The 12,022-nt window shown below is 49.5% G+C and overlaps 1 protein-coding gene across 6 annotated transcripts in view; it reads left to right on the forward strand.

Moving 5' to 3' along the window:
- Nucleotides 1–11,143, forward strand: part of KYAT1 (kynurenine aminotransferase 1) — a 53,727-nt gene extending 42,584 nt beyond the window's left edge. For all 6 annotated transcript variants that reach the window (XM_012808259.2, XM_012808260.2, XM_003794917.3 and 3 more), the window contains 11 exons: nucleotides 1,095–1,242; nucleotides 7,448–7,597; nucleotides 7,675–7,761; nucleotides 7,971–8,099; nucleotides 8,524–8,644; nucleotides 8,937–9,013; nucleotides 9,137–9,226; nucleotides 9,326–9,512; nucleotides 9,593–9,672; nucleotides 10,449–10,535; nucleotides 10,626–11,143. In XM_012808259.2, coding sequence (XP_012663713.1) covers nucleotides 1,095–1,242; nucleotides 7,448–7,597; nucleotides 7,675–7,761; nucleotides 7,971–8,099; nucleotides 8,524–8,644; nucleotides 8,937–9,013; nucleotides 9,137–9,226; nucleotides 9,326–9,512; nucleotides 9,593–9,672; nucleotides 10,449–10,535; nucleotides 10,626–10,691 — 1,222 coding nt within the window. In that variant the 3' untranslated portion in view covers nucleotides 10,692–11,143. The remainder of the gene's footprint in view (nucleotides 1–1,094; nucleotides 1,243–7,447; nucleotides 7,598–7,674; nucleotides 7,762–7,970; nucleotides 8,100–8,523; nucleotides 8,645–8,936; nucleotides 9,014–9,136; nucleotides 9,227–9,325; nucleotides 9,513–9,592; nucleotides 9,673–10,448; nucleotides 10,536–10,625) is intronic.
- The last annotated feature ends 879 nt before the right edge of the window (nucleotides 11,144–12,022 follow it).

The raw sequence follows: 12,022 nt of genomic DNA on the forward strand, positions 1-12,022 counted from the left end.
GCCGGTTGAGCTATAGGCGCCGAGCCAGTTTTTCATTTTTTTAGTAGAGATGGGGTCTCACTCTTACTCAGCTTAGTCTTGAACTCCTGAGCTCAAGTGATTCACCTGTCTCAGCCTCCCAGAGTGCTAGGATTACAGGCATGAGCTGCCATGCCACCATGCTGGCATGCTGTTAAAATGAAAAGTTTTAAACATAAATTATATTTATTGATATGATAATTCAAGTCAGCCAAGACTGACTTCTCTCTCCCAGTCAGCCCACCCTCCTTATCTGGAGGAGGTATCCCGGTATCCCTAGAGAGACATCCACTCACAAAGCTGGAACAAAGGTTGCTGGGAGCCAGAGATGCCCAGTGCCAGGGCCCAGCCCTTGTCTGTCCAGAGTAAGGTCAGGATCATAAACGGGAGCTGGGTGCAGTGGCTCATGACTGTAATCCTAGCACTTGGGAGGCTGAGGCAGGTGGATTGCCTGAACTCATGAGTTTGAGACCAACTTGAGCAAGAGCAAGACCCTATCTCTAGAAAACAGCCTGGCGCTGTGGCAGATGCCTGTATTCCCAGCTACCCGGGAGGCTGAGGTACAGAGAATTGCTTGAACCCGAGGGTTTGAGGTCGCTATGAGCAAGATGCCATGACACTCTATCAAGGGTGACCAAGTGAGACTCTGTCTCAAAAAAAAAAAAGAAAGAAAGAAAAGATCATAAACTGGGCTGGGCACAGTGGCTCACATCTGCATCTGTAATGCTAGTACTCTGAGAGGCCGAGACAGGAGAACTGCTTAAGCTCAGGAGTTTGAGACCAGCCTACACTACATTCTGAGACCCCCATCTCTACTAAAAATAGAGAAATCAGCTGGGCATGGAAGTTCAAAAACCCCTGGGCTGTCCCACATGTTGGACGTGGTACTTGGCCTGCCTGATCCCAAAGCAGGGGACTGCTTGTGCCCTCATGTAGGTCTTGAGGCCAAGGCACATGCTGGTTGCCCAGTTTTCCTAGAACTGGCTCTGCACATGCTCACACTGCACTGGAAAGAGGCAGACGTCAAGATCAGAATGGAGGGGTGGGCTGGTGCTTACTCTCCATTTGTTCCCTAGGGTGGAATTTGTCAAACTCTCCAGTGAGCCTGGCATTGTGAACTTGGGGCAGGGATTCCCCGACTTCGCACCCCCAGACTTCGCTTTGGAAGCCTTTCAGCGTGCTGTCAGCGGGGACTTCATGCTCAACCAGTACACCAAGGCATTTGTGAGTCTCCTTGCCTCTCTTAGACGCCTGTGGTAGATGAGGGCCAGGCATTTTTAGACATCAAGCTCCCATAGGTGTCAGTGTCCTGGGCAAAGACCCAGGAATTCAGTCAAGCTACAGTTCCACGTTTGCTGAGTGTCTCCACTGTCCCAAGCCCTGTGTCTCATTGTTCAGTGGGGAAAGCAGCTGAGAACCTGGTCATGACAAAGGCAGTTAGTTGATATGTACTGTGATGGAGGTTGAGGGGGTACAGTGGGACCAGGAAAGAGAGGATGAAATCTGGGGAGACTGGGAAAACCTTACTGACAGAGATAACAGTTAAACCAACCCCTGAAAGACAAGCTGCTGCTTGGATTACACTTTATTTTCATTTTTTTTTTTTTTGAGACGGAGCCTCAAGCTATCCCCCTGGGTAGAGTGCCATGGCATCACGCTCACAACAACCTCCAACTCCTGGGCTCAAGCGAGTCTCCTGCCTCAGCCTCCCAAGTAGCTGGGACCACAGGCGCCCACCAAACACCACAACATTTTTTGGTTGCAGCCATCATTGTTGTTTGGCGGGCCCGGGCTGGGGATACGAACCCGCCACCTTAGGTGTATGTGGCTGGCGCCTTAGCTACTTGAGCCACAGGCGCTGAGCCTGGATTACACTTTAAATCCAAACTTTTCCTGTAAAGGGCCATATAATAAATATTTACTAAGCTTCCAATGTGAACTCTGGTTCTTAAACTTTGGCATGCACCAGAATGGCCTGGGGGGGGGGGGTGTCCCTTCCAATTCCCCATTCAGAGATAACCATTGCCCGCATCTTGCTACTTTGTTGAAGAGTGTTCTAGATGTTTTAACTTTTTTTTTTTGGCGAGGGCTGGGTTTGAACCTACTACCTCTGGCATATGGGGCCGGCGCCCTATCCTTTTGAGCCACAGGTGCCACCCCAACTGTTTTAACATTTTATTTATTATTTTATTTAATTTTATATTTTTGAGATAGAGTCTCACTATGTCTCCCTCAGTAGAGTACTGTGGTGTCACAGCTCACAGCAACCTCAAACTCTTGCGCTTAAGCAATTCTCTTGCCTCAGCCTCCCAAGTTAGCTGGGACTATAGGCCACTACGCCTGGCTTTTTCTTGTTGCAGTTGTCATTGTTGTTTAGCTGGCCTGGGCCGGGTTCAAACCTGCCAGCCTTAGTGTATGTCACTAGTGCTATTACCACTGTGCTAAGAGCACTGAGCCTTTACAGGCATTTTTAAAATTTAAAACAGAAAAAAAAAAAAATAGTTGGGCGGTGCCTGTGGCTCAAGGCATAGGGCCCTGGCCCCATATGCTGGAGGTGGTGGGTTCAAACCCAGCCCTGGCCAAAAACTACAACAACAACAACAAAAAGTTAAAACAGGCTTGGCACCTGTAACACAGTGGTTACAGCACCAGCCACATGCACCAAGGCTGATCGATTTGAACTCAGCCTGGGCCAGCTGAACAAGAATGACAACTGTAACAAAAAATAGCTGGGCATTGTGGCAGGTGCCTATAGTCCCCTCTACTTGGGAGGCTGAGGCAAGAGAATCGATTAAGCCCAAGAGTTGAAGGTTCCTGTGAGCTGTAATAGAGTCCTACAGCACTCTACCCAGGGCGATATAGTGAGACTCTGTCTCAAAAAAAAGCCTGTAAAAATATATGCATGTTTTAACACAAATGGACTCATGCTATACATGTCCTATATCTTATTTTGTTAAAAAGAATATTGCATGTATATTTCCATGTTGGAACAGCCTCGTTCTTTTTAATAGCTGCATAGTATTCTGTCACCTATTTAAGGACCAAGGGAAAGCTTTTCCTTCACGCTCTGAAGGTTTGCTGAAAACTCAACTCACAAAGTAAACTAATAGTACAAGTGGTATACAAGGGCCAGGCTCAGCAGCTCAGGCCTGTAATACTAATGTAATACTTTGGCCTCTGGGAGGCCAAAGCAGGTGGATCGCCTGAGCTCAGGACTTCAAGACCAGCCTGAGCAAGAACGAGACCCTGTCTCTACTTAAATGAAATACAGAAACTAGCTGGGCATTGTCGTAGTTGCCTGTAGTTCCAACTACTTGGGAGGGTGAGGCAAGAGCATTGTTTAAGCCCAAAAGTTTGAGGTTGCTGTGAGTAATGATGCTACCACACTCTACCTAGGGTGACAGAGTGAGATTCTGTCTCAAAAAAATAAAAAATAGGCTCAGTTCCTATAGCTCAGTGACTAGGGCACTGGCACATAGGTGGGTTTGAACCTGGCCAGGTCCTGCTAAACAACAATGTCAACTACAACAAAAATATAGCCTGGTGCTATGGCAGGCTCCTGTAGTCCCAGCTACTTGGGAGGCTGAGGCAAGAGAATCGCTTAAGCCCAAGAGTTGGAGGTTGCTATGAGCCGTGATGCCACGGCACTCTACTAAGGGTGACATAGTGAGACTGTCTCAAAAATAAATAAATAATTAAATAAATAATTTTTTTTGTTGGGTCGATGGGTCTTTTATGTAGATAGAGGAAAATTCTGTTTCCATCTGTTGCCCTTCAAAGACCTTTTATTAAAAATACTCATTATGGGCTCGGCACCTATAGCTCAGCAGCTAGGATGCCAAGCCACATACACTGGAGCTGGTGGGTTCAAATCCAGCCTGGACCTGCCAAAAAATGATGACAACTACAACCAAAAAATTAAAAAAATAAAATAGCTGAGTGTTGTGGTGGGCGTCTGTGGTCCCAGCTACTTGGAAGGCTGAGGCAAGAGAATCACCTAAGCCCAAGTGTTTGAGGTTGCTGTGAGCTGTGACGCCACCACACTCTACCAAAGACAACAAAGTGAAAAAAAAAGAAAGAAAAAGAAAATATTCATTATGCCAGGGAGCCATGTGTTAAAGGGAAGTCCCGGCACTCCTTCACCTATATGTGCCATTATTAATTTAACCAGCCTTATGCTGATAGACACTAGTATCATATCAGATATCTCATTATCACAAACAATGCTATAGCGAGTATCCTGATGTGGACAGCTTTGTATATAGGTGGATTTCTTCAAAGTAAAACTCCTGAATCAGGATCAGTGCCTGTAGCTCAGCGGCTAGGGCGCCAGCCACATACACCGGAGCTGGCAGGTTCGAATCCAGTCCAGGCCTACCAAACAACAATGACAACTATAACCAAAAACTAGCTGGGGAGTGTGGTGGGTGCCTGTATCCCCAGCTACTTAGGAGGCTGAGGCAAGAGAACTGCTTAAGCCCAAGAATTTGAGGTTGTTGTGAGCTGTGATGCCCCAGCACTCTACCCAGGGTGATAGCATGAGACTCTGTCTCAAAAAAAATAAAAATAAAATAAAATAGCGCTCTCCCTCTCCTTCCCCCCCCATATATATATACATATATATATATTTTGTTTGTTTTTTGTTTGAGACAAGGTCCAGGCTGGAGTGCAGTGGCACCATGATAGCTCACTGCAACCTCAAATTACTGGGCTCAAGCCATCTTCTTGCCTCAGCCTCCTGAGTAGCTGGGCTACAAGCACATACCACTATGTCTGGCTAAGTGTTTATTTTAGAAATGGCATCTCACTGTGTTTCCCAAGCTGATTTTGAACTCCTGGCCTCAAGTGATCCTCCCACCTTGGCCTCCCAAAGTGTTGAGGTTAAAGGCATAAACCGCTAAACCCAGACTAACTTTTTTTTTTCTTTTGAGACAGAGTCTCACTATGTTGCCCTGGGTAGAGTGCTATGGTATCACAGCTCACAGTAACCTCAAACTTTTGGGCTTAAGCGATTCTCTTGCCTCGGCCTTCCAAGTAGCTGGGATCACAGGTGTCCACCATCAGTACCCAGCTATTTTTTTGTTGTAATTGTCATTGTTGTTTAGCTGGCTGGGGCTGGGTTCAAACCTGCCAGCCTGGGTGTATGTGGCCAGCACTCTACCCATTGAGCTACAGGCACTGCCCAGACTAACATATATATATGTTTTTTGTTTTTTGTTTTGAGACTGAGTTTCAACTTACCACCCTCTGCAGAGTGCAGTGGTATCATACCTTACAGCAACCTTAAACTCTTCGGCTCAAACAATTCTATGCCTCAGCCTCCCTAGTAGCTGAGACTACAGGTGTCCACCGCAACACCTCGCTATTTTTAGAGATAGGGTCTGGCTTTTGCTGAGGCTGGTCTCAAACTTGTGAACTCAAGTAATCCACTCACCTCAGCCTCCCAGAGTGCTAGGATTACAGGCATGAGCCACCAAGCCCAGCCTAACATATTCTCATAATATTATAGCAGCATTTCAATGTTGCTTTTTTTCCCCCTCAATGTTGCTTTTTCTTTTCTTTTTTTTTTTTTCTAGAGACAGAGTCTCACTTTGTCACCCTCAGTAGAGTGCCGTAGCATCACAACTCACAGCAACCTCCAATTCTTGGGCTTAGGCAATTCTCTTGCCTCAGCCTCCTGAGTAGCTGGGACTTACAGGCACCCACTACAACGCCCGGCTATTTTTTTGTTGCGGTTTGGCCAGGGCTGGGTTTGAACTCACCACCCTTGGTATATGGGGCTGGCACCCTGCTCACTGAGCCACAGGCGCTGTCCCTCAATGTTGCTTTTATTTGCTTTGCTTTGGTTAGTATTTTTGTATGCAACAGCATTTTTGTTCATTTCTGCATTTGGGTATGTTATTTTTGTCTTGCTGCTTTGTTCATGTTTGCATTTGGGAGTGTATCTTATGTCACAATGCTTTTGTCTTTTAACTTTGCTCATGACACCTTCTGATGTACAGAAAATTTTCATTTTTATATTCTAGACAAGGTATCAGTCACTTGGCTTAGCCCTGAGTATTTTATAAGTGTCCTCAGCAAATAAGCTTATGGATCCAAGGGTCTTCTCAAAGTGGGGTATTGGGTGCAGTGGCTCACGCCTGTAATCCTAGCATTCTGGGAGACTGAGGTGGGTGGATTGCCTCAGCTCATGAGTTCAAGACCAGCCTGAGCAAGAGTGAGACACTGTCTCTACTAAAAATAGAAAAACTGAGGCAAGAGGATTGCTTGAGTCCAAGAGTTGGAGGTTGCTGTGAGGAATGACGCCATAGCACTCTACCCAGAGCAACAGCTTGAGACGCTGTCTAAAACAACAATAACACACACACACACACACATCAGGAGTCAGTGCCTGTAGTACAATGGTTACCGCTCTAGCCACATACACCAAGGGTGGTGGGTTCGAATCCAGCTCAGGCCAGCTAAACAACAATGACAACTGCATCAAAAAATAGCTGGGCATTGTGGCAAGTGCCTGTAGTCCCAGCTACTCGGGAGTCTGAGGCAAAAGAATTGCTTAAGCCCAAGAGTTTGAGGTTGCAGTGCACTGTGACATCACGGCACTCTACCCAGGGTGACATAATGAGACTCTGTCTCAAAAAAAAAAAAAAGAAATCAAGGCAGCATCCATAGTTCAATGGATAGGGTGTTGGCCTTATACACTGAGGCTGGTGGGTTCAAACCTGGACAGGGCCAGCTAAAACAACAATGGCAATAACAACAAAATAGCTGGGCGTTGAGGTGGGCAGCTGTAGTCCCAGCTACTTGGGAGGCTAAGGCAAGAGAATCCTTAAGCCCAGGAGTTGGAGGTTGCTGTGAGCTATGACTCAATGGCACTCTACCAAGGGTGACAGCTTGAGATGCTTGTCTCCAAAAAAAAACCTCAAGATGGCACCCATAGCTCAGTGGGTGGGGCTCTGGCCACATACAATGAGGCTGGCGGGTTTGAGCCCAGACCAACTGAAACAATAATGGAAAAAAAAAAAATAGCTGGGCATTGTGGCAGATGCCTATGGTCCCAGCTGCTTGGGAGGTTGAGCCAGGGGAATCGCTTGGGCTCAAGAGTTGGAGGTTGCTTGAGCTGTGATGCTATGGCACTCTACCCAGGGTGACAGCTTGAGACTCTGTCTCAAAAAAGAAAAAGCCTTTATCTCTTAAAAAAAAAAAAAAAAATCAAAGTGGGATACCTCCAGAGCTGCAAAGTCAAGTCCTATTCCTACCCATCAACTGTGTGTGATCTTAGACAAGTTATTTCCTTTTCTGGGTCTTTATTTTTTCTATCTATCAAATGGTAGGGATCAAATAATACCTCTCTTGCAAGGCTGGCGGAAGGATGGGCATGAGAGTGGGCCTAGGCTGGACTTGATGACTAATCCCTGCTGTCCTGCAGGGTTACCCACCACTGACAGAGATCCTGGCAAGTTTCTTTGGGAAGCTGCTGGGCCAGGAGGTGGACCCACACAAGAATGTGCTGGTGACTGTGGGAGCCTATGGTGCCCTGTTCACATCCTTCCAGGCCCTGGTGGATGACGGTGATGAGGTGAGTAGCCAGACTTGGGCTGGGTGGGGGCAGGGCCAGGGCTGTGCTGACCCCAGCTAATCTGACCCTTACATCAGGTCATCATCATCGAACCCTCTTTTGACTGTTACGAGCCCATGACATTGATGGCAGGGGGTCGTCCTGTGTTTGTGTCCCTGAAGCCGGTAAGCAAGTTAGATGGGGTATGGGTATGTGGAGGGTCCCCAGGGCTGACTTGGACCCTGAGGGGCAGGAAAGGGGGAAGGAAGTGAAAGAGGACAGCTCCTCTGAGCTGGGAGAGTGGAGGAGAGGAGGTGAGGACAGATTTTGCCTGGGGGAGGAGCTGAGTGTCAGGTGGGTAAGTACTGCTACCTGCTGCCACCTACTCTTGCAGAGTCCCATCCAGGATGGGGAACTGGATTCCAGCAGCAACTGGAAGCTGGACCCCACAGAGCTGGCCAGCAAATTCAGCCCTCGCACCAAAGCCCTGATCCTCAATACACCCAACAACCCCCTAGGAAAGGTACCTGAGAGACCCTTTCAGAGACCCCTCCAGACTGGGTTCATATTCCCTACACTGCTCCTGACTTGCTGCTGTGGGGCCTCTGTTTCTTTATCTGGGAGGTGAGAGAACCATACATGATGAGTTCTGTGGATCAAGGCTACAGAAGCCAGCCCCAGGGAGAGCAGCCAGGAATGAGCAGGGAAGGCATAAGGGCTGGGGTGGAAGAGTGGGATGGGTCCATCACTTCCCAGTGACCTTCACAGTTACTTAGCCTCTAGCACTGTTTCCTCAGCAGCGAGCCTGGATCTTGAAAGAACGGGCCTCCTGGGTCCATGTTGTAGGGATCAGTGGGATGGCATGGAACCGTTAATCTCTCCAAACAGACCTACATGTTTGGGGACTGTCCTGGTTGCAGGTCTGTGCCCTCCTTTGGTCCCCACAGGTGTTCTCCAGGGAGGAGCTGGAGCTGGTGGCCAGCCTGTGCCAGCAGCACGACGTGGTGTGCATCACTGATGAGGTCTACCAGTGGCTGGTTTATGACGGCCACGAGCACATCAGCATCGGTGAGCCAGGCCAGCCTAGGCCCTCCCCTTTGTGGCAGGAGCTTGACCTGCTTTCAGAGTCATGCCTGGTGTAGGACCCAGAGGTCAGGAGTCACACAGGTCCTGTGGCCTTTTCCTCCCTGAGTGCAGAGGATCACAGTAGCATTTGCCCCAGATTGTTGAGGGAGTGAGATGAAACAAGTCCTGCAGAGAACTTAGTGTATAGAGGAGTCCAGAAAGTTGGGCCTGCGAATGCCACTGGGGCACAGGCTATACCCCCATCTCAGTGGCTGCTCTCTTTGGCCTTGGGTAGCCAGCCTCCCTGGCATGTGGGAACGGACCCTGACCATCGGCAGTGCTGGCAAGACCTTTAGTGCCACTGGCTGGAAGGTGAGTTGATGAGGGTAAAGGGTAACCTCCTCCCCAAGATCCACGGCAGGTGGGCCTGGAACTTGAGAAAGGGTTTGGCCAGGCCTGGAAGGGCCTCATCTCCTGCCTGTGTTTCTGGTCCAGGTGGGCTGGGTCCTGGGTCCAGATAACATCATGAAGCACTTGCGGACTGTACACCAGAACTCTATCTTCCACTGCCCCACACAGGGCCAGGTGAGGAGGAGCAGGACACCCTACAGTGATGGGGGAGGGGATCTACAACAAAGGAGCATCAGGAGACACCTGACCTCTCGGTCCATCTGCCTTGCCTAGGCTGCAGTAGCCTGGAGCTTTAAGTGGGAGCAGGTGCACTTTGGCCAACCCAATAGCTACTTTGTGGAGCTCCCGCAGGCCATGCAGCGCAGGCGTGACCACATGATCCGCAGCCTGCAGTCAGTGGGCCTGAAGCCCGTCATCCCCCAGGGCAGCTACTTCCTCATCACAGACATCTCGGACTTCAGTGAGTGGGACTGGCCAGTCTGGGGCAGTGTCTGGGAGGCTGGAGGCCATCTAGGGCTCAGCATGACCTCTGTTCCACAGAGAGAAGGATGCCTGACTTGCCTGGCACTGCAGATGAGCCCTACGACAGCCGCTTTGTCAAGTGGATGATCAAGAACAAGGTGGGCAGGGCCAGCTGTATATGGTTTCACAGGTTGAAGGCTGTTCCAGGGTGCCCAGCCAAGGGGCTGATGGGCCACAATCCAGCCCAGCCTCTGCTGTGAGCCCTGCATGCTTGTACCTGCTTCTGATTTGCACAAAAATGCCAGAGACAGGCAGGACCTCTCTGGGACTTGGTGTTCCGGTCTGTACAGTGAGGAGTTGGCCATTATCTCTAAGCTTGTCCTTCTAGCTGAGATTCATGACTTTTCTTTTTTTTAAACAGAGACTCGGTTACCCTGGGTAGAGTGCCATTCATCATAGCTCACCGCAAACTCAAACTTTGGGGCTCAAGAGATCCTCTTGCCTCGGTCTCCTGAGTAGCTGGGACTATAGGCACTTGCCACAATGCCCAGCTAGTTTTTCTATTTTTAGTAGAGTCAGGGACTTGCAATTGCTCAGGCTGGTCTTGAACTCCTGAGCTCAAGCAATCCTCCTGCCTCAGCCTCCCAGAGTGCCAAGATTGCTGGAGTGAGCCCCCATATTCGGCCTCAGATTCATGACTCAAGGCTTGTTTTCACTCTGTTTCTGTCCTGCCCTGATGCACCATCTTGCTGCTCTCGGCCTCCATCCCCTCTGTACACAGGAGGAACTAGGCATGACATTGTCAATTCTTTTCCTCTGACCTTAGCACAGCACTTTGAGGTGCTGGAGCTAACTTCCCTTTGTCCCCACCCTGAGGCTCTCTATGTCCCCCTGAGCTGAGGCCACGTTGAGACGTGGCCATCCTCCTCCCCAGGGCTTGGCATCCATCCCTGTGTCCATCTTCTACAGCGAGCCGCATCGGAAGCTCTTTGACCACTATATCCGCTTCTGTTTTGTGAAGGTAAAGGGTGGGGCTGGGGGAGGAAACAGCTCAAGTTCCCGAGGCCTTGGGGAGTGTAGGTGAGGGTAGGACCAATCTTTGCTTGTGCAGGATGAATCCACGCTCCAGGCCATGGATGAGAAGCTGCAGAAATGGAAAGCTGAGCTCAAGCCCTGATGCCACCTCCTGGGCCCGACCCTTCCAGTCCCTACACACTCTTGCCTCTTTCTAGGTCAGGGGAAGATGGTGCCAGGAAATCCTTCTCTGTGACACAGAGTGTTCCCAGGGAAGAGCCCCCTCCTTGGACTTGGAGAAGTCAGGTGTTCCCTTCCCACAGTGCCTATACTCCTGTCCCCAAGGGGAGGGAAGCCTGACTAGACCTCTTCCTGCCCCTCTGTGGTCAAGTCACAGGGCCTTGGGTTGCTTCTGGTCTCCCCAGTGTGGCAGGGACTGGCAGGGCAGAGTCCCTTAGTGTGTCCAGCCTCATGTTGCCAGCCCTGCATGCCCCAGATAAGGCTCAGGCATAACCTCTGCCTGTCCTATCTGATCTTGACCTTGGGAAGTTGCTTTTAGTCCTGATTCCTCAAGCCACTCATTTCTACCCATAATAAAATTTTAAGTTATTTAAACACTTACTGACAGCTTCTCTCTGCTTCACACTCTGGCGCTAATAGCCAGTCTGGACTTGGTTGGGATAGGAGAAGCCTCAGAGAACCTCAGACTCCCCTTCACTTTGTACAAACTTTTTTTAGCGAGGTCCATGGGCAGCACCTGTGGCTCAGTGTGTAGGGCACTGTCCCCATATACTGAGGGTGGCGGGTTAGAACTCAGCCCCGGCCAGCTAAAACAGCAGTGGCAACTGCAACAAAATAGTCAGGCATTGTGGCCAGCACGTATAGTCCCAGCTACTTGGGAGGCTGAGGCAAGAGAATCGCTTAAGCCCAAGAGTTGGAAGTTGTCATGAGCTGTGACACAATGGCACTCTACCGAGGGTGACAAAGTGAGACTGTCTCAAAAAAAAAAGAAAGTTGGCTCCATGCCTGTAGCACAGTGGTTACAGTGCCAGCCACATATATCAAGGCTGGCAGGTTGGAACTCAGCCCGGGCCACCTAAACAACAATGACAACTGCAACAAAAAATAGCCAGGCTTTGTGGTGGGCACCTGTAGTCCCAGCTACTTGGGAGGCTGAGGCAAGTGAATCACTTAAGCCCAAGAGTTAGAGGTTGCTGTGAGCTGTGATACCATGGCACTCTACCAAGGATGAAAGAGTGAGACTCTGTCTCAAAAAAAAAAAAAAAGCGAGGCCCATCCCAGGTACTTGGGAGGCTGAGGCGAGAGAACCACTTAAGCCCAAGAGTTAGAGGTTGCTGTGAGCTGTGATGTCATCGCACTCTACCAAGGACAACATAGTGAGACTCCGTCTCCAAAAAAAAAAAAGGCCTAGGCTCAGCACCTGTGGCTCAAGTGGCTAAGGCACCAGCCACATACACCTAAGGTGGTGGGTTC

Source organism: Otolemur garnettii, unplaced genomic scaffold (assembly GCF_000181295.1).
Source record: "Otolemur garnettii isolate 467f Iridium unplaced genomic scaffold, OtoGar3 scaffold00087, whole genome shotgun sequence".
NCBI lineage: Eukaryota > Metazoa > Chordata > Mammalia > Primates > Galagidae > Otolemur > Otolemur garnettii.